The sequence below is a fragment of the Leucopleurus acutus genome (assembly GCF_964270905.1).
Source record: "Leucopleurus acutus genome assembly, chromosome: 4".
Taxonomy (NCBI): Eukaryota; Metazoa; Chordata; class Mammalia; order Artiodactyla; family Delphinidae; genus Leucopleurus; species Leucopleurus acutus.
The window spans coordinates 29,409,553-29,430,202 of NC_139146.1; the positions used below are offsets into that span (position 1 = coordinate 29,409,553).

Below are 20,650 nucleotides of genomic sequence, written 5' to 3' on the forward strand. Positions count from 1 at the left end.
CCTTGATCGCCCGCCGCGCTGCCGGCTCGGCTGCCCGCCCGCCCGCCAGCCCGCCACTGTGCAGTGGAGTTTGGTGGAATCTCTGCTGACGTCACGTCACTCCCCACACGGAGTCGGAGCTGAGGGAAGAGAGAGGGATGAGAGCGAGGGAGGGGAGAGAGAGTGCGAGAGCGAGCGAGAAAGCTGGAGAAGAGCAGAAAGAAACGGCCAGTGACGGCTAGATTCCGGAGGCCACTGCGCGCCCTTGGACCCCCTCGGAACTCGGCGCCCTCCGGAGCCTCGCCGCCCTCTCGGCCCGGCTTTCGGGCGTTTGCGGTGCAGCCCGTGCCTCGGTTCGCTGGAAATCTCTCCGGGACGCGGCGGGACGCGGAGACAGCAGCTCTCTCCCGGTAGCCGGTAAGTGGAGGCCGTCTCTCCCGCAGGGATGTGAGATAATGCGAGTTTGGAAATTTGTTCCACTTTGGAGAATCTTCACCGTAGGTGATTTGTGGCTCTTGGGGCTGCCTTTCCCCCGAGGTAACGCAGTTGGCAAACAGACCTCGCAAAGCCCTGTTCCTTTCGTCCCCAGTCACAGACGCTAACAATCTACGGGGTGCTGAAGTCGAGTGGGAAGCGAGACCATGGCTGGCATTTAAAAGGAGGTATCTTCCCTTAAGTCTTGGTGCCAACACTACAGGGACAAATCCTCAAACTGAGGATTAGCATTCTCAAGATAAAGGGCTCTGTACAAAGTTTCAGCTATTGGAAGATTAGCCCCCTTCCCATTGTTACCAATTGGAAAAAGATTCCATCTTAACTGGCAGTGAGTGACCTCTCAGGCCCAAGCGAATTACCTGGGAGCCAGGCCTGAATGCCAAGCTCACACAATTACTTCGGATTATAAATCCTTTAAATTGATTACCAGTCAATTCCAATCTTGCACTTCGAGAGATACATTTTAAATGGGTGCAGGGGAGAGGACTATTTTCCAACCGTCCAGCAAGAAAAAAATTATGATTCTAAATCTGAGAAGTATGTTTCTTTTTTTATTACAATTTAATGATTTTACTTTCCTAAGCAGTTTAGAAATCAAACCATCATAGGGTAGTGTGATTTTTATTTTACTCTTTTTTTCTATTTGTGCAAGTAGCATGTCTTACTAAACTAAATTTTTAAAGAAATTTACTATCATGAATTAAAATAATATAGGAATTCATAATTCTAAAATATTTTATGAAAAATTTGATTTTGAGAGATTTCCTTGCATTCTTTTTAGGCCATTAATAAGAATTAAAGATGCTTTTAATATCATTTTGGAGGAAATCCATCTAAAAATTCAAATACCAGTTATGTCAAGGAAACAAAGCACTTAAGCAATATAGATTGAGGATTTTTGTTGATGTAACAAAATAAGTATACAAGGTTTCAACAATCAAACCTTCCCTAAAAATGAAATAGCTACTTCATTTATGGAATGTTTTGCTCTACCTCAGAAAAACTACACTTAAATTATTCAGGTGCTTTGTTCCTCAAGTTGAGCATGTTTGTCCTCAAGTGTTCCTGAAGCATCGATATTAATTGGTTTAAAAGAAGGCTTCAACTGCTAAAATACAGAACTATGTTAAGCAGTATTTTAATTTCCTTAAATGATTACCCACTGCAAATTAATTTACTGACTAATCTCACTAATTTAGTTCATTGAAAACATATGTTCTTGCCATGTTTATTTTTAAACTTTCCATTAAAGATTTTGTTATAGGGTAACAACTTGAATGGAAAGGAGGGAAATGTGAAAGGATGTGGAATTATTAGGACTATATTTCATTCCTGCAATTTCATCTTTTGGCAGTCAGCAGAAATAATTTTTAAGTAAATTGTTTTATTCCTTAGGGCTTGCCTGCCTGCCTGCCTGCGCCAGTGTGGCTCTGGGTGCTCCCATTAGCTGTGTCGTGCTTTTTAGTAAGCTCACAATAGAAAACTCACGTTGGCCAAAACAAGATTGCCTGGCGTATACATTCCAAGCAGGACATGAACTTTTGGGGTGAGAACAACTTCCCAACGGGAAAAGTTGCTCATCTTAATTTGTGAGATTAGCCATTGAAGCCAGTCTCTAAATCCGGCAGCCAAATTTGTCTTGTAAGACTTGCCTTGACAGGGCAAGTTTAAGGATCAGCAGGCAGGAATTGAAGGTCTCTTTCTAAAAATTACCTTCCCCAGATATTTAGACTCAATTCATCTAGTAAGCCTGGTCATTATATGAAGGAGAAAAAAAAAAAAGCAGGTTTCAGGACTCATTCTGACTGCAAAATAAATCCCCAAGTCATAAGGACATGTAGGAGTGAGCTAAGAAACACGCCTTGACCTTCTTTTCAGTCTTTAGAGAGGAGTTCTTGAAGATTTGTTTTGTATTGCTTTGTTTGGTCTTCAGCACTGAAGCTTGGGAGTGGGGGGAGAATGTGTAATAATTGACTGACTTTACACTGAGCTACTCGATCTTTTTCTCTTGTATATTTTACTATTAAAAAAAATAAAAACTATTTGCAGTTACCATCTGCAAAGCTCTGGCTACCGGCTAATAATGCAGCCAATTCAGAAGTTAAAAAAAAAAAAAAGATTATCGAAATGATGATGACATGCAAATTTCCCCTGAAATTATCATAAGTAAACATTTGAAGTCTGGACTAATAAAATCCCATCTGTGTTACTTCATATCGAGTTAGTAGAAAGCTGTGATAATGAATTTTGTAATATCTCATGAACAGACATCTCAATCAGGGACTAATCCTGTGATTTTACTGCAGAATCACTAAATCTGGAGCCGCCAAACTGCTACTTCTGGGGCCCCGGGCCCGCAAGCATCGGCAGAGCCCCCGCCCGCGTCCACGCTAGCGGGTGGGGGAACCGCCTGGCGGTCCCCATCCCTGGAGCCCCACGCCGCCGCGCGGGGCAGCCCCTCCTCTAGGCAGCGACCTTGGCCAGAGGCCCCTGGGCCCCGGCTCCTTCCAGGAGAGGCCGAGGAGCCGGGAAATGCGACTCCGCCAGAGCCAGACCCCCCCAGCTCCCTGCCCAGCCTCCGCCCCTTGCGCAGCCGGGTATCGCCCGCCCCCCAGCCCCAGCCCCGGACCTGAGTGAGGTGGGCCCTTCCGCCGCCGGCGTACCCTGGGTAGCGTGGAGCGAGGCAGGCGCCGAGATCCAAGGGGCCTGAGGAGCGGGCACCTTTCTTTTCTTCCGTCTTTAAAGCAGCCGCAGTTCTTCTACCCACCCCGACAGAGCCCCTCGCCACCCACCTCTCCCGGTTTGCTCGTGGCGGAGAAGGGGGCGCACGTTAAACGCTTGGCTCGCTGCGTTGTGGTTGGAAATTTGGAGAAGATCTGGTTTGCCGGGGAGGAGAAGGGGGAGAACTGGAGGAGCCGGTCTCTCAGAGCTATTTCTCTGTCCTCGGCGGGCAGTAAACCCTCCGGGGGACGTTTGCCACGCTCTCCTCAATCTCAGTCACTTCACCCCGTTCCCCTGCTCTGCGATCTTAAATCATACTTTAGGGTAAATAAATGGCCGGGTGAGTATCTCCAGGGCAAAGTGTGGCTAAATATGGAAAAGTGGCTCCTGATGGATGAGAGGCCCGAAGCCAGCTCGCTCCTGGAGCACCCTAGGCCTAGGGAGTCCTGTTCGTTTCAGAATTACAGAAAATCGAGGGGAACTGTTATCTAGGACAGGAACAAGTTGACTCTGGCACTCTATAAATGTTTACTAGGCTTCAGCTAACGGACAGCCACTGTGCTGGCCTTCACGTGCAACTCTCCAAGGAGAAAGTCCTCTTCACTCATCCCCAAATTTTGTATCTGCTAAGGCTGTCCTCGTGTTCAGACGGGCTTTTAACCCCTGACACAGACTCCGGTTCCCAGAACACGGTGACTTGATCGTCCAAGAGCTCCTGGACCCATTTGCTGCAACTCTGGAGGCACATTCCCCCGCCCCTCTTTGGTAAACATTCAGATGTCCTGGACCGGGGGCAAGGGTGGGAATGAGGCTGGGCTGCCAGAGACTGTCAGGTTCCAGAAACACGCCTGAAACCTAGCACAGACTAGGCGCCTAATAGCTAGTGTCGAAGTCGTCTGCCCCACAGGTAGCCTGCTTTGAGCCCTGCGCGCTCGCCCGCCGCCGCTTCTCACAGCCCTCCTTCTCTTCCGTTTTGCAGATAACGGGGAATGGAGACCAACTGCCGCAAACTAGTGTCGGCGTGTGTGCAATTAGGTAAGAGTCGTTTCTTCCGCCAGGGTCACCCGACGGGAGACCGCGACACGCGAGGGAGGCGAGAGGGCACTGGTCCCGTGGCGAGGCCGCGCGAGGGGCGCTTCCCGGAGGGGCCGGCCAGAGCAGGAAGGAAATCAGAACCAGGACGCCGGTGGCCTCTCCCAGTGGGGGGTTGTGGATAGAGAGGGAGCCTGTCGCCGCGTGTCGAAGCCCCGGGCCTCCGCCTCCCGACGGGAGCTGCTGGCAGCCGGGGAGGCGCGGAGAGAGAACGCCGCCCTGCGCCGGGTTGCCAGAGGGTCCGGGAGACGGGAGTGTCCTCCGCTCTTTCCTCTAACTGGGTCTTTGCTCTTTGTCCCTCTTTCTCCTCCGTCCTGCCTCCCTCTCCCACCCTCCTCGACCCCCGCTACTTTCCGCCGCCATCCGGGGCGTCTCTCTCCCGGCACGTGGGGCGGGCGCGCGTGGCCCAGGCGTGCAGCCGGCGGCCGTTGAATGCCTCTTCCCCAAAGACGCCGAAATCAAAAAGGTCGAGTTCACGGACTCCCCCGAGAGCCGGAAAGAGGCGGCCAGCAGCAAGCTCTTCCCGAGGCAGCATCCCGGCGCCAATGGTAAGGCCGAGAACGAGGCGCAGGCCGCGCGCTGGGCACCAGCCTCCGGTCCTCTGGGGCTCGGGTGAGGCGCACGCAGGCGAGGCCGCCAGACGGGGCGCGCCTGCTCGGAACTTGGCCTCTGGTTGGGATGGGAAGCAGCCGTCCAAGGAACGTTAATTCCCTTCCCCAAATTATACTGCACTCCTGAGACCCATCATCTCTCCCTCTCCCTCTCGCTCTCTCCTGATCATCTCCTGATGTGTGGCCTGATCTGTGCACACCCCCAACCTACCTCTGTGCCGCTAGCTGGCGTGGAAAAGTGGTCCAACAGCGACCTCTGTCGCTCACCACGTCCCACTGCATGCAGCAGCGGCAGGGCCCACCCCGTACCGACGGCCCTCGGCCGCGCCCCTCCCAGGCTTGTGGGCACGGAGTTTACCGCGGAAGGCCAGCACGCGAGGCTCGGGCTGGCGTAGGTTCGCCCCGGCGGCGAGCTGACAACAGCCCTGCAGAGCCTGAGGGCAGTAACCGCGCGCAGCAGCCGAGGGTGGAATGGAGTGTGTGCCCCTGTCGACACGAACCTACCTGTTGTGCTGGTTGCGGGATCTCGGGTTTTGGTAGTGTGGTTGATCGGTTTCACTCTGGACAAGGCAAGGGATATTGCTGCTCAAAGTGTGCAGGCGTGTGTCAAACTTAAAATGTCTCCTACGCACAGATCTTGTTGAATTGAAACGTGTCTTTTAGGTGTGTGTGTGTGAGAGAGAGAGAGAGAGACAGAGACAGAGAGACAGAGAGGGGATGAGAGGACAACCTTTCCTTTGGAATACATGAAAAACTCAAATTTACCGTTCGTCTATTCTCCGTGTTTTCCAGGCCCCTTAATAAATAAGTGCCTATCCTTAGGAGGTTGTTGACCTTTGATAACGTGAGGAGATAAAGCCCTCACAGTCCTCGGCCCCTAACCCCCTCTTTCCGGATTAAAGTGTAAGGATACAAATGTAATGTGTGCTAGAGGGGAGCGAATTGGGACTCCCCGCCAAGTAAACAAACCGTATTACCGAGAAGAAAACAAAAGCCCCGCACTGGGCTTCCCAGTGAATCGGAGAGAAAAGCATCATTTGTTGGAATAAAACGTCTAAAGTGGTGTGGAGCACAACGGCCTCGACACTGCGCAATATCGCTAAGTCCTCCTGCTGGGCCAGTTAAACGCTCACTTGTCCGGGATTAACCCCATGGGGTTAAATGGGGCCATGTAGAGATAACGTCGGGTGATTTCTGTCATTAAGATTGTGTTAAATTCTTCTTCTGTTTGATAATCGGTCGTAAAAATAAATTATTACACCAGAGTATGTTTGGGATATGGTTAAAAATCAAGAGCAGCGATGACTCCCGGGGAAAATGCTTTGTGCGTGTTCAGCGCCGGCTCCGGCCAGGCTAGGGGAGCTCCCCAGTCTCGCTTCGCACAGCGCGGGCCGGCCGCGGCCCAGCCGAGGTTGACATTTCTCGCAGCGCTGGGAGCCGAGAGATGCAAAATGTCTCCTCCCACCCCCACCCCAATCCAGTGTTTTCTTGACCCCAGGAATGGTTTCTGAGGACAGGTGTCTTCCACGAGAGCTTAGGACCCCTTGGAGGGGAAGCCTGAGGTGGGATGGGGGCTTCCTAGGTGGACAAGAGGCGGCGGAGTGCCGGTGAGTCCTGTCTGCCCCTGTCACCGTTCAGGCAGGCGCTCCTGGGCGTTCGCTTTTGGTAATTAGCAAACAAATAAAGAGCTAGAAATAACAAACGATTGTTTTCTTAACCATTTTGTTCAGGCCCGGATTATTTTAGTGCAGTGATAGGCTCTTCCCCACACAGCTGTTTTCTACTTTTTGGACCGAAGAGGAAAATTGCTGCCCAAACATGTTTAATGCCATTAATTAAGAAGAGACACGTGATAGGAAAAATGCTGAAATTCTTGATTTTATTGGCGTTTAGGGAATGGGATTAGACCAAAAATGTCACACACGAGTGGGAAAAGCCATAGAAGGAAGGTTGCCACAGTCCCCTTTACTGAGTAGAAGTAAATTTAACTTATGGAATATGCAAACTCCTATCGACAGCCTGCGAAAGAAAGAGAGAAAGAAAGAAAAGAAAAGAAAAGAAAGAAAGAAAGAAGGAAAGAAAGAGAAAAATGATTTTTTCTCCTAAATTTTTTATAGTTTTTATTTGCTTTTTTTTTTTTTTTTTTTTTTGCTTTTAAAAAGAAAAGTGTTTACAATGACATGCGATTTTCGAAAAGGGCCATGCTATTCTATTATTGGCACTATTCTCCCTCATCCCCCCAGAACACGGTATCCTCATTGAAGACTGAAAACGTTTTCGGAGTTGACAGTGTCGACCTCTGGGAGGCCCGACCTCTGCGTCCCATCGCAAGCGAGTCCCCATCCCCTTGATACCCACAGCCTGGCTAGAGCCCCGAAACGGGAGGGGGCAGGGAGTAGGCTGAAGATCCCCTTAAGCCAGGGGTTTGAGAGAGGGTGAAGAGAGGGGTGGCTAGGTATGGCAGGTGAAGAGAGGAGGAGTTGACAAGTTAAACAGCATCCCCCACACAGAAGGGGCAGAGGCCCGCTTAGAACATCCCCCTGGAACAGAGGTCCTTGGCTTTTCCTCGCTTTGGGTGTCCCGAAAGGAGCTCCGTTTGGAGGAACTCAAAAAGTTGTCTTCGCCTTCGGGAAGAGGACGGAATGATCCTCCCCTGTCAATACCTTTAAAGTTTAGGGGCCGTGGCTCTGGATTCGCAGCTGGAATCGACCGAGCTGCCGCCTTTCGGTCCCCGCGCCTGGCTTCGCGACAGGACCTGGGGAGGGTACCTTAGCCGGGCCTCCCCCAGCGATGCTATTAATTTTTAAATCGTTTTGGCAGAGCAGTTGGGCTGAAAGTGTTCGACCCGGGCCTCTGGTGCGCGCAGACTTCCTTCCCTAGGGACAGGGACTCCAAGGCCCCGCCGCGACTCACACCGTCTCCTGCGGCAGCAGCCGGGTGCCCGTCTTCTTCAGAGCACCCGCGGTAACCCCCGCCGCCTTGGCGGCCGCAGAGCCCTATTCACTCAATCACCAAATGCTTGCGGAGCACATACACTGTGGATTCCTAATGTATCCCCCCCGCGCCCCCCAAAACAAATCGCCTGGTTTCCCTTCGCCGTTACAGAGCTATTTTAATGCTCACAAGGAGCACCGCGAAAGCAGCCCAGACCACCTCCAGCAAAAGGCAAAATGGTGCTGCGTGGGGCGGCGCTCGGGCCTGAGCGTGGTCAGAAAGAAGGGGGGTGTTTAGAGAGGTGGAGGGCTCTTAGTGCGAAGAGGGGTCAGGGGACCGGGGCGTGCCGCAGAGGCGTGAGGTCTCCGGAAGCGCGGAGCTGGGGAAGGGGAGAATTCCATTTTTTTTCTACCCACACCCCACCCCACGCCAAATCTGCAGCTTATCGGTAGAAGCTGCCTCTCCTTTCTGTGTGGGTTTTTTTTCCTCCCAAGAGGGGAAATTGTCCAAAAGTAGTCAGTCCCAGCGGATTTCCGCCCGCACAGTAGTCTTTACATGTCGCGTTCCTCGGTACTGACGCGGTGCGCGCTCAAAGTTTCGCGAGGCTGGCTCGGCTGTCATCCCGCACCGCCCGCTGTTAATATATGCAGCAGTTGTTAGAGCGACTCGGGGGAGAAGGAAATGTATAACGAAAGCTTATTCGTGAGCAGGAATATACTAATGGAACAATCTGATGTCTTCTTAATCCTATGTAAAAAGCTTTGTCGTCTTCCTAATATTGACTGAATGGGTAATTAATGGCTCTTCATCTAGGCGAATACCCTGTAATCCAAAGATAGGCAAAAGACAACAAGCCCAAGGTAGAAGACAAAAGGCCCAACTGCGGCCGCCACCCTCCTTCCTCCCACCCCCCGCTCAGCGCCTTCAAATGGGAAAGTTTCCTCTCAGGAGAAAAAGGCAAGAGTGGGAGAATATACATACCTTTCCTGGGCTAGACTTAATCACAGAAGCTGGCCGCCCCGCTCAGTGCTCCACTACTCCGTCTTTCCCCCGCCAGTCCTTCCCTCTGCTTTTCTCTCTTCTCCATTCCTCTAGAAAGTCTCCCCATGGTGGCCCTGACCAGCACCTTTTCCCCCAAGGCACCCATCTTTCACTTAAGGAAGTGACTGATAACAGAGGACCAACATACAAGGTCCTCAGAAGGCTCAGGCAAAGGACTGAGCTCCTTTCTGATCCTGAGGACGCTCCTTTCTTTTACAACTTAAGGCAGACAGTCTGTGAGGACTAAGGTAGTTGGGAAGGGAGGGAAGAAATGAATAGAAGGAGAGAGAGCAGGCAAAATTACGTGTATGTGTTAAACAGCGATAGGGAGTGATGCAGTCAACTTCATTGTGAGGATGTGACATGAAGAGTGCCCAAGATTCTCCCAGCATGTTTTTAACAGGCTGACATTTTAATTTAAACCTTTAGAAGTAATATATTACTTGTGTTACGACAATGAGGTGGGTTCCTTTTTTTTTGTCAGCTGACAGTTTTTAAAATATTATTTCACTAGGGAAATAAAAGCTTCATCTCAGATTATAGGTGGGTATTTTTGGATTTATGTGATTTATGGTCACCATGACAACTAATGCTGAATGTTAGCTACCAGCGTGTCTGGGAGAGGGAAGACAGAAAGAAGGGGAACAAGAGAAATAGAAAGGGAGACGGGACATGAGCTGAAGAGGGAAAATAGAGAAAAGAGAAAGAGGAGCATTTCAATCCACTTTTTTTTTTAAAAGTAACTTTAGTTAGTCCCTTGTCATTTCTATCTCTCTGGACCTAGATGTTGATGTTTATCTCATTCCTCTATCTCTCTCTTACCTCTATACACAAATATACCGTTCTCTTTATTTTACTTTTCCACGACTAGTTGCAGTTCGACGATTAAATGAGCCCCTAATAAACCTGTAGCATTAACAGGCTGATGTGAAAAGGCATTACAGCACGTGGGTTTAGTGATTGCAGTAGTCCTCCCACCTCCCCGAGCCCCCTCGAATCTCTCGCTCTTCTCTCCACCCGCCAGTGTGGGGTGAAGAGAACCGCCCAGCAGCCAGCTATCCCAAACTTGAAGCCACAGTGTGGGAACGGAAATATGGGGACCATTTGCAGGGACCCAAAGAGGGCGGATGTTGCTCAGAACCTCTACAGACTTCTGATTCCGAAAAGAATCCGCCACTTTTTACAAACCTGCACTTTTTTATTCCATTTAGGGAATGGGGGAGGCGGAATCAGCCACAATAAAGCCTTTAATTTCTGGGTGCTTCGGCTTCGTGACTGGGGTTGGGGGAGGACAGTGAAGGGGCCCTTTCCAGCTTGATTTGCGGGCAGAGAAAAGCCAGGCAGGGGAAGGAGGGGAGGCAGAGCCACTTCTCCGGGCAAGGTGCAAGGTCTCCCTCTGACCTCTGCGCCTAACACCGCACGCTCGCGCATACACACACTCACGCCTGTCACGTGCCTCCGACCTGAGTCCGGGCGGGTCTCGTCCTTGAGCTGGCCTGGACGGGAGCGAGACTACCACCCCTCTACGGCCTGACAGCGCAAGGAGACATCTAACTGAACCATCTTCCAGGTGAGCTTTGAGGACAGATTTTTTTTCTTTTTCCAGAAGTCAAGGGTCACTTGCTTGGGTCCCAGTTCATATCCCGGCCGCCACAGCCGAGAGTTTGGCGGCGCTACCCAACCCATTCTCGCCGCAATGGCCAGAGGGCCTTTGTGCAACTAACCCTGAAGAGTGTGAAATTAAATAAGACCTTAAGGCTGGTAATCGGTGGCAAATACCAGCTCAAAACACGCCTGACCCCGTGTCACACATTTCCCTCCTCAAGGGTCTTTCTTTGAAAGAATAAGCAAGAAAACCCGATTGAGACGATCCCTGATTTCTTCTGAGTGGAAAACCCAAAGCCGCGCTGGGCTTCCTGTCCTTTCCCCACCGCAGCTGTGCAGCACCTCCAGCTTCCCTGAGCCGACCATGCCGGGTATTTTCTGAATTGGCAATTTCTGTGATGGAGGCTGAAGTCATAGTAATTTCTAGGACCAGTCAAAGAAGAGTGGGGGACAGGCGGGTAACAGTAGCTCTGAACTGACAGAATACCTAAGGTTCCCTTACTTCCAGCTCCTTTGTCATCTGTATTGCCTATACATTTGCACCCACAGGTTTTTTGTAGATTAAATCTAAAAATTGCCCACCACCACTAGAGTTTTAACTGAAAAATGTTTCTTCATTCCCCACTACACACTTGCTTTTCCTCATCTAGACTTTTCATGTTGGAGCACTCCTACCACCGGTGGAGTGAACGCTGTTGGGGCTGGAAAGGGTATCACCCAAACTCAGAGTGTGTGAAGTGATTAGAAGATTAGGAGAGAGTTGAAACTCTGGCTAGAAAAATGCAAAGAAATACCTCCCTGGCTCAGTTGGGGTTTTTCTTGGGGGGGGGGATATATTATGTATGTGTATTTCTATCTATAGATAGATATATGCATATGTATATAAGATTTCATTTTTGCTTAACCAGAGTTCTTCAAGTAATTTGTCTTTCTTTATTCTCCACTTGACTTTGCAATGGATCGATATAGTTTAAGATACCTTATCTTTTTAGGCTTTCAGGCTGATCACCAGCATTTCCACACGTTGGCACTACAGGGAGCTGTCACTTGCCCTTGGATTTTTCACCCACTTTGGAAGCTGGTTTAGGTCCTTCATACTGTATTTGCCTTGAGGAAAGTTCTGTTAGTCAACAGAGCCAAAGAGCTTAAATCAAAATTCCATGGGTTTAATGAGAGATGGGCTTAGAAATCTACATGGCTCTGTGGAGCTTCTCAGCTCTCCTGAGTAAGGAGTTTTGAAAACCACTCAGAGCCTCCACCAAAAATTGCAACTCCAGGGTTTGAATGTTGAAGAGACAAGGAAAAAAAGTATACTATGGAGGAGAATCTTTCATTCTTTGATGTGATTGAGTTTCTTTGTGATGTGAAGGCTTGAGCGTATGGTATTGTGGGGATTGCAGCTATGCTGAGGTTTAAGAGAAGATACTAGAATATGATTAGTAAACACATTGGGCAGAAAAGGGCTGGATTCATATTGACTTACTTATAGGTCATCAGCTGGCAGTGCAATGGGAGGAAATATTTACTTTACACATATACTTTATGGTCTTGGGGGAATTAGAGGAAATTCAATAAGAAAATGGTGAGAAACATTTAAAACCCTTATTTAAAAGACTTAAGCAAATTAGTGTCTTATCAGATTAAAAACCACTACAAATGTAAGAGCATTGTCTTCGGTGAAACACTGGGGGGTCTGAGAAGGAGATTCTCCACCAAATCTCAGGGATAAAATGCATCATTTAAGCACCAGATAATGAGCAGAATGTAAATTAATTTAACCTTCTTTACCAACAGGCTGCTTATGTAACATGTATAATTTAGTGATAAGATTTCAGGACCTAATATAGCTGGACGTATGAGCCTCAGCTAATGCAGACCTGTCACATGAGGATGTGTTCTGCTCTAAGCAGGTGTGTGTATGCATGGAATGGGGTTAACTGGAATAAAAGGTTAAAACCAGAAATGCTGATTTAAAGCTTCCTATGAAGAAAGTTCCTCCTTGTAGCTAAATGCTTCTTAAAGTGGCATGATACTTTGGGGAGAGACTGAAGAATTCTCATTTGGTTCTTGGACTGCTCTCAAGCTTGTTTAAAATGGGGGAGGAGTTGCAGATATGGTGGGGGGGAGGCGGGAGCAGGGCAAAGGAGAGACACATAGGTTACAAACGTATTTGTAGTCTGCTTCGTCCACTCTGCCTCAGATTGAAAAGTTTCCCAATCTTGGGAACAAGGACAAGGAGGGAGTTTTCTGAAGATACCTCATACTGGTGTTGCAAATCATTGACTGTAATGTCAAACAAATACACATTCAGGGATGATAACACTAACTCCACAATAAAGCAATCATCAATGCAGAAACGCAGGGGAGATTAGTTTGTGCTCTCCAGCTGACCTAAACCGGAGGACAAAAGGACTTTCACAAATTATTTTGAATGATAACTTTGAATTTCTTTCTTTAATTTCTTTGGAAATAGAGCTGTAAAGATTTAGATGTCCCCAAAGGTGTTTTTTTCCTTTTGTTTTAAACAAATGAACAAGGCTTTGCTTTTCCTTGCTGAATGTTCTCCTAGGCTTTTGCCCACAACCTACTGCCTCTGCCTGTGGACTCCACCAATTCAAGACAGCCTGGAGCTCCTAGGAATAGAAAATGACTTAAATTATCCTTGAAATTGGTTATTTGGCAACATTCTTAATTGTATGGAAATTCATTAAAGCATATTTTATATATAATTAGCTCAAGGTTGTTGATTCTACAGGCTTTATGGGTTTGAATCTGGTAACAAAGTAAACAAGAGAGTTGAATTTAAAGCGTGGCTCTCTCGGGTTAGGATGAGCTTAATACAGTGTATAAGGAATTTGAAAGCTCTCGGATATGTGTCTGAATCAATGTTAAGTAGAATGGATAAGCTTTCAGCATTTTGAAAATGCTGGGTTAGGGTTTCTAGTCTATTGTGTGTTTTCTGTCTGGGGACTAATAAGCATTACAGAGAACGTGATCTGAGGCGACTTTTTATTCTTGTATAAATCCAGAGTGAACCACCAAACAGTTGTTCGTTTAAAGTCAAGGTAATTTTCTTTTGACGGATCCATTTGCTTCTCGAATTCTAATTTATTAGCCTCTCTTGGCTCTGTCTTCTTTGCAATTAAAGTAAAGCTTCTTCAGATTAGCTCCGCAGCATTCACTTGACAGACTGTTTGGAAAATTTAAGATCGGAGAGATGATTTGTTGGTGTTCTGAAATTTTTCTGGTTTTAAGTAGCATGTCTCCTCTCCATAACGGGGGAGAAAAACACCTCTCGGTAGGAAATGAATGTAGTGAGACACAAAAGGAAGGAGGGGAGGGTGGCTGGGTGTCTTGTTGATCCTTATACCTCTCAGCCTTCGATCTTTCCGCTTCTTTCTGACGAGCCTTTTACTCCCAGCCGCATATTTCCACCTCCCCACCAGAACTAAAAGCCGGATCGTCTTTGGCCGGGCCGGAGCAGAATTCCCGGGAGCCGCCGGGTGTAGACTCGGCGGGCACAGCGAGGTATTAGCCCGGCCCCGCAGAGCTGATAGGTGCAGACAGGACTGTCCCTCCGTCGCGGCTCGGGGGCTCCTGATTGGTGCGGAGTCACGTCACTCCAGCCGGCGAAGGGTCTGGGAGGAGGCGGGGAGGGTTGGGGAGGGCAGCGGCCGAGTGACGTCTCGGCACCAGGAAGCCCGCCTCTGGTTTTAAGATGTTAGGCCAACAGGGAAGCTTGGAGCCGCAGAGCTGGTCCGTCGCTCGCCTGGGTGCTGGGACCTGAGCTGCGGCGAGGCCGGGCTCGAGCTCGACCGCCCGAGGGAGTGTGCGTGTGCGCACCGCGGAGGGTGCGCCCAGAGGCCCGCGCCGCTGCCGCCGCCGCCGCTGCAGGAGATCTAATAACAGCTACCTGTCCCTGTCACTCTTGACACTTCGCTGTCAGGGCTGCCGCGCGGGGGGCGGGCAGAGCGCAAACGGCGGCGTTAGCTTTCCTTATTGGAGGGGTACTGGAGGGAGGGAGGGAGGGAGGGAAGAAAGGGGTCTTTGCCCACTCTTGTTTCGCTTTGGAGCTTGGAAGCCTGCTCCCCAAAGACGCTCCGAACCGTGCTCTCCTACCCACATCCCCATGTGTCCTTTGGCCCGCTGACTTTCGGCCGCCGGACCCTTTCGCTTGAGCCTTCCGAAGGGGACTGGGGCGGCTCGGCTCGAGGACTCTGCCGGGGTTGTGTTCCCTGCTCTGCCCGCGGCGGCCACCGCGAGGAAACTCCGCGCCTAGAGCGGGAAGCGGAGCAGGCGGCGGCGGCGGCGGCGGCGGCGGGGCTTCGGCCGGGCGGCAGCCCAGGACTCGTAGGGCGGCGCGCTCCTTCGTCCATGAACTGCATGAAAGGCCCGCTGCACTTGGAGCACCGAGCAGCAGGGACCAAGCTGTTGGCCACCTCCTCGTCCTCCTCCTGTCACCATCCCCAGCCGCTGGCCATGGCTTCGGTCCTGGCTCCCGGTCAGACCCGCTCCCTGGACTCTTCCAAGCACAGGCTGGAGGTGCACACCATCTCTGACACCTCCAGCCCCGAGGCCGCAGGTAAGGCGCCGCGTGGCCCCGCGCCGCTCGGCCCTTCTCGCCCCCGAGGAAGTCGGCCCCTCCTGGGGGAGGCGTGGTGGGAGTGGTCCTGTAGCCCGCTCCCCGCAGAACTTCTGGAGCCAGGGTTGTGTTGACCCCTCGTCCCGTTCGCTCTGCCTGGACTGCCCGGCTGGGGTGGCGCGATCCACGCGGGCAGTTCTGCCGCCCTCCCTATTCCGATCCTGGCCTCCTTTCTGTTTTTTGGGTCACAAAAATCCCAGTATCTCCATTCGAGGACCTTCAGAGGCCGCTCCCCGAGCTCCCATGCGTCCCCTGTTCTGCTCTCGGCTTTCAGCTACCAAGAAGCTCCGCTTGTTAGAAAAATATTTGTGAAACTACGCCTCAGAAGAACAGGCGGATTTCCTAAAGGGCAGAGGAACTTGGGTGCCTCGCCGAATCCCGAAGCCTACTTTTCCTAGCCTTCCGAAACCGCATCGAAATCTGAGCTTTTTACGAGGGGGTTCTGTAAAACGCGCGCGTGTGGGTGTCCCGGGAGATTTGGTGTGTCCACGCAGAAGCTTATAAATATACCTGAAAGCACAGGCTATAAAAATGAGTGTGCCGTCGCAGTGAGATAAACGTGTAAATAAAACGTGCGGCGCTGGGGGAAGAGAGGCGGTGGGGCGCGCACACCCACACTCACGTCTGCACACCCCGCAGACGCAGCTCTTTCCCTGGCCCGGAGCGGCCGCTCCACACCCTCCTCCCCCGCCAGGCAGCCCAGCTCTTCCCCGGCCTCTGCCGCCTGGTCCAGTTGGCGTTCACGGGTAGCAGGTGGGCATGCTGACGGGGACCTCTGTGTGTTTCGTTTTCAGAGAAAGATAAGAGCCAGCAGGGAAAGAATGAGGACGTGGGCGCCGAAGACCCGTCCAAGAAGAAGAGGCAGCGGCGGCAACGGACTCACTTCACCAGCCAGCAGCTGCAGGAACTGGAGGCCACTTTCCAGAGGAACCGCTACCCGGACATGTCCACGCGCGAAGAAATCGCCGTGTGGACCAACCTTACGGAAGCCCGAGTCCGGGTAGGAGCCCGCACGGAGGCTGGGAGGGCTAGCGGGGAGGGCGTTGCGGGGATGCCGGCCCTGTAGCCCGGGAGAGAGTGTGGAAGGCAGCGCTGTCCGGGAGGGCTCGGGTGGGTGCCTTTGCAAAGGCAGAGGGCCTCTCACGGCGGCCCCAGTTGCGAGGTTACAGCTCCCTCTTCCGAGACTGGCCGCGGGCCTGGCGCAGGCGCCGGGAGCGGCTCCGGCTCCACGCCCCGACCCACTGCGCGCTCCCAAACGCGGCCGCGTGCATTCCCCTACACAGGGCATTGTGTTCCCGGCTTGTATTCGCCAGACGAGCGCTAATAAGATCCGTCCCAGGCCAGGAGCCGAGGACAGGCTCCAACCTGAGAGCCTTTAACAAGGAAAACCCGCCTGAGACACGCAGGGGTTTGCCCTCCCTGGAAAACTTCCGCGCCAGGCCTAGCCCGGCCCTTTCTCTCCTCTCCTCTCCCTCCTTACACAGTCTTTGCGGTTTTTCTGCCATTCAGATCTCTTCCACACCCTATCCCCTGGTTTTGTGATCTGCGGAAGCAGTTTTAATACACAACTGCTACCCTGCCAGTCCTCTTAGAAAGAAAAGAAGAAAGACTTTTCGGTTTGGTTTATTTATCTTTTCTCAGGAGACTGTTACTCACACCCTTCCTCCCAATCATAATAGTTTTATTAAAGAAAGGGCTTACCTTTGTAGCAAATCTGTACTTTATGGATTGGCAAAAATGAACTTAAATTACCCAATATCCTGGTTTGTGCTGGTCGGTGGAAAACTCCAAATTTGTTAGGATTCTGGAAGCAGAAAACACGCATAGCGGGAGCCAGAGGCTTTGCTGTTAAAAAAAAAAATGCTCTGGATAGAAAAAGAGGCCCCAGTTAGAGCTGAGAAAACACTCTAGCAATAATGATGAAATGAGACCAAAATGCACTCCCAAAGCCGAGAGACCGAAGGCACTCTCTGAGTGGCATGTGTGTAGGGAATGAGGGTGTGCTAGTGGATAAATGAGCCAGGTTGAAGTTGGAAATGGTTTTAGTTTAACAGCGCAGAGCTACGGCTCAGGCCCGGACCGCGTGTTTTTTTGCACAAGGTCAGTTTTTCGTAGCTCTCACGCGCATCTGGGGATCGGGCCTCACACGTACTCTTCTCGCCTGGGCAAAGTTTAGACGGCCCAGGGTAGAAATGGCAAGTAATTAAAATGAAAACACAATCTATGGGGTCTCCGGAATCCTTCGGAAAACCCTCCCCCCACCCCCTCCGACTTCTCAGCAGTCCCTTCCAAGTTCCTGCCGCCGCAGCGCTGCGCTCAGGCTCCCTGGGACTACCTCCTTCCAGGCCCGCTGCTTGTCCAGCCGAGTGGGCAGTGAGGCGTCCTTTTTATAGCTGTCGGGTGCAAAGAGGAAGGGGGATAAAAAGGAAATCGAGAATGAAAGGGAAAAAGGGGGGGAAAAAAAGCGGATTAGGTGGCTGGGCCTGGCTGAGATGTGTAATGTGAAACATCATCGGTGTCAGCTCGGAAATCTCGGGTCAGGCCTCGCTCCAATACACAATAACCGCCGTCTGGGGCTACGGGCGGGCCCGATGTGGATTGAGAATGGGGTTGCGTCTGGGCCACCGGACACGGGTGGGGGCTGGCGGGGCTGGGCGGCCGCCCGCAAAGCCCAGCGAGTAGGCCGGGCCCGGCCGGAGCAGCGCCGGGCGCGCGGGTCTGGCCTGGGGTGGGCGGAGGGTATGAAGGACTGGAGCGAAGGGAGGGGAAGGCTGCAAAGCGACTCTTCCCGGGTTCCCGGAGATTTACACGCCAGGCTCGCGGAGTTTAATTAGCTGTCGGGGAGGTGGTCTTTTACTTTTTATTTGGTTATTTTGCTAGGCGAGGAAGGGGGTCGTGGCCTGGCGCCTGTTGAGGGCGCACGTTCCGTGGAGTAGGGGGTGGCGGTGGAGATTCGAGAGGGGAGGAGGAGTTGTGGGAGAGAGAGGTGGCCTCCCAGCCCCTTGCCCTCATCACTGTGGCTTTGGAATGCAAGCAAGTTTGCAAGGTGGCCGGGGAAGGGTTGGGCGGAAAGCCCGCTGCTCTGAGTTTATTTTGCAGTAAGTGTTTTTGGACCCTGAGGAGGACGTGGGTTAGTGAATAAGCCACTCGCAGGCCGCCAGGCGGTGTGCTGGGGTTTGTGGCACAACTCAGAGCCCGGGCTCACAGGCCTGAACCGGCCTGGCCCCCTGCGTTGGGACGGGGCTCTGGCAGCTTGGGGCACGGGGCAGTGGGGTGGGGGTGGGGAACTGTGGCGGGGAGGGTGTGCGGGTGTGTGTTCGAGCGGGGGTGGTTGCTGGTGCTTTCCCGGATCTAGGTTTTACTAATCCGATCTGTGGCGTCTGTTTGCTCCCTTGCCCTCCACCCCCAGGTTTGGTTCAAAAATCGCCGGGCCAAATGGAGAAAGCGGGAACGCAACCAGCAGGCCGAGCTGTGCAAGAATGGCTTTGGGCCGCAGTTCAACGGGCTTATGCAGCCCTACGACGACATGTACCCGGGCTATTCGTACAACAACTGGGCCGCCAAGGGCCTCACGTCGGCCTCCCTGTCCACCAAGAGCTTCCCTTTCTTCAACTCTATGAACGTCAACCCCCTGTCATCCCAGAGTATGTTCTCCCCACCCAACTCCATCTCGTCCATGAGCATGTCGTCCAGCATGGTACCCTCAGCGGTGACCGGCGTCCCGGGCTCCAGCCTCAACAGCCTGAATAACTTGAACAACCTGAGCAGCCCGTCGCTGAATTCCGCGGTGCCCACGCCCGCCTGTCCTTACGCGCCGCCGACTCCTCCGTACGTTTATAGGGACACGTGTAACTCGAGCCTGGCCAGCCTGAGACTGAAAGCAAAGCAGCACTCCAGCTTCGGCTACGCCAGCGTGCAGAACCCGGCGTCCAACCTGAGTGCTTGCCAGTACGCCGTGGACCGGCCCGTGTGAGCCGCGCACTGCGCCGGGATTCTAGGACCGTGCCGGATAGGGCAGCTCTGCCCTTGTTGAAAGACTGGGAATTACGCTAGAAGGTCGTGGGCACTAAAGAAAGGGAGAGAGAGAGAGAGAAGATATAGAGAAAAAGGGAAACCACTGAATTAAAGAGAGCTCCTTTGATTTCAAAGGAATTTCCTCAATGTCTGACATCTTTCACTAAAAAGTATTTCCAACAGTTGCAAGGACACACACAAATGTTTGACTGGATATGACATTTTAACATTACTATAAGCTTGTTATTTTTTAAGTTTAGCGTTGTTAACATTAAAATGACTGAAAGGATGTATATATATCGAAATGTCAAATTAATTTTATAAAAAGCAGTTGTTAGTAATATCACAACAGTGTTTTTAAAGGTTAGGCTTTAAAATAAAGCATGTTATACAGAAGCGATTAGGATTTTTTGCTTGCGAGCAAAGGAATGTATATACTAAATGCCACACTGTATGTTTCTAACATATTATTATTATAAAAAAATGTGTGAATATCAGTTTTAGAATAGTCTCTCTGGTGGATGCAATGATGTTCCTGAAACTGCTATGTACAACCTACCCTGTGTATAACATTTCGTACAATATTATTGTTTTACTTTTCAGCAAATATGAAAAAAAATGTGTTTTATTTCATGGGAGTAAAATATACTGCATACAAATTGGTCTGGATTCTTTCTGCCCTCCTCTGTCGCCTGGCCAGGGTTTCTCAGTCACTGCTTCCTAAACAAACCAGTTCCCTCTGCCTGCCTAGTTAAATACACAAGGCAGCAGTACTTATTTAAATTTGGTAGAAATAAATTATAGTCATTCATCAGAAACTGAAAAGAAAAAAGAGGTACTCTCAGAAAAAAAAAAGGGGGGGTAGCTGCGAAGTCTGGTCTTGTTTCCCAGATTTTTCTCTGGCTTGCACCCAGAGGATTCCATTATTGCTAGCAATATAAGAGGGAAAGAAGAAAGAGGAAAGAAATTTAGAAAGTACATTAGCTTGGAATGACTCTCAAGTTTACTCCTTTGGGGAGGGGGGAACCTGCACATCCACTAAATTGTTCTGGAGAAGTACGTGTGTATGTATACATCTACAATTTATATACATTCCTCTCAAGAGGAATACGTCTATAAGTTTACAAGGAAACACCTTCAGTTCAAAATATTTAGGCCTCCACGTTTACCTCTCAGGCTTAAGTAGAGAGATTCTTCATGTTATATTACATTACTATTTCCAAATCCTTTCGAGACATTAAAAGAAACAAAGACCATTTCTAATAACCACAGCCCTTTAGTTTCTCAAAGAGCCCAGGGGTTGAGAGGTTAGAGTGGAGTTTCCTGAGTCTTGTCGAGCAATATGTAGTTGAGGCAAAGGTCATGCTCCCCGTGTTTTGTTTTAAATAATATTGACCCATTAATTCTAAAGCTGCTTGTTCCTGAAATTATGCAGGATTATAGTTTGCAAACTGCCGGAGAATGAAGCAAATCAAGATGAATTACAGCCCTGGTCCTCCCTCCCATCCTCTGACAT

General features: G+C 50.7%; 1 protein-coding gene across 4 annotated transcripts; it reads left to right on the top strand.

Moving 5' to 3' along the window:
* Window positions 1–4,184: 4,184 nt before the first annotated feature.
* PITX2 (paired like homeodomain 2) lies at window positions 4,185–19,093 on the top strand (the record flags this gene model as incomplete). Of its 4 annotated transcripts, none has more annotated exons than XM_082837860.1 (4): window positions 4,185–4,230; window positions 4,698–4,835; window positions 15,915–16,120; window positions 18,530–19,093. In XM_082837860.1, 4 exons carry the CDS (start codon window positions 4,185–4,187, stop codon window positions 19,091–19,093), a joined length of 954 nt encoding a protein of 317 aa, XP_082693986.1. The 4 variants fall into 4 exon arrangements, with proteins under 4 accessions (XP_082693986.1, XP_082693987.1, XP_082693988.1 ...); XM_082837861.1 differs by having other exon boundaries at window positions 4,737–4,835; XM_082837862.1 differs by lacking the exon at window positions 4,698–4,835.
* Window positions 19,094–20,650: the final 1,557 nt, after the last annotated feature.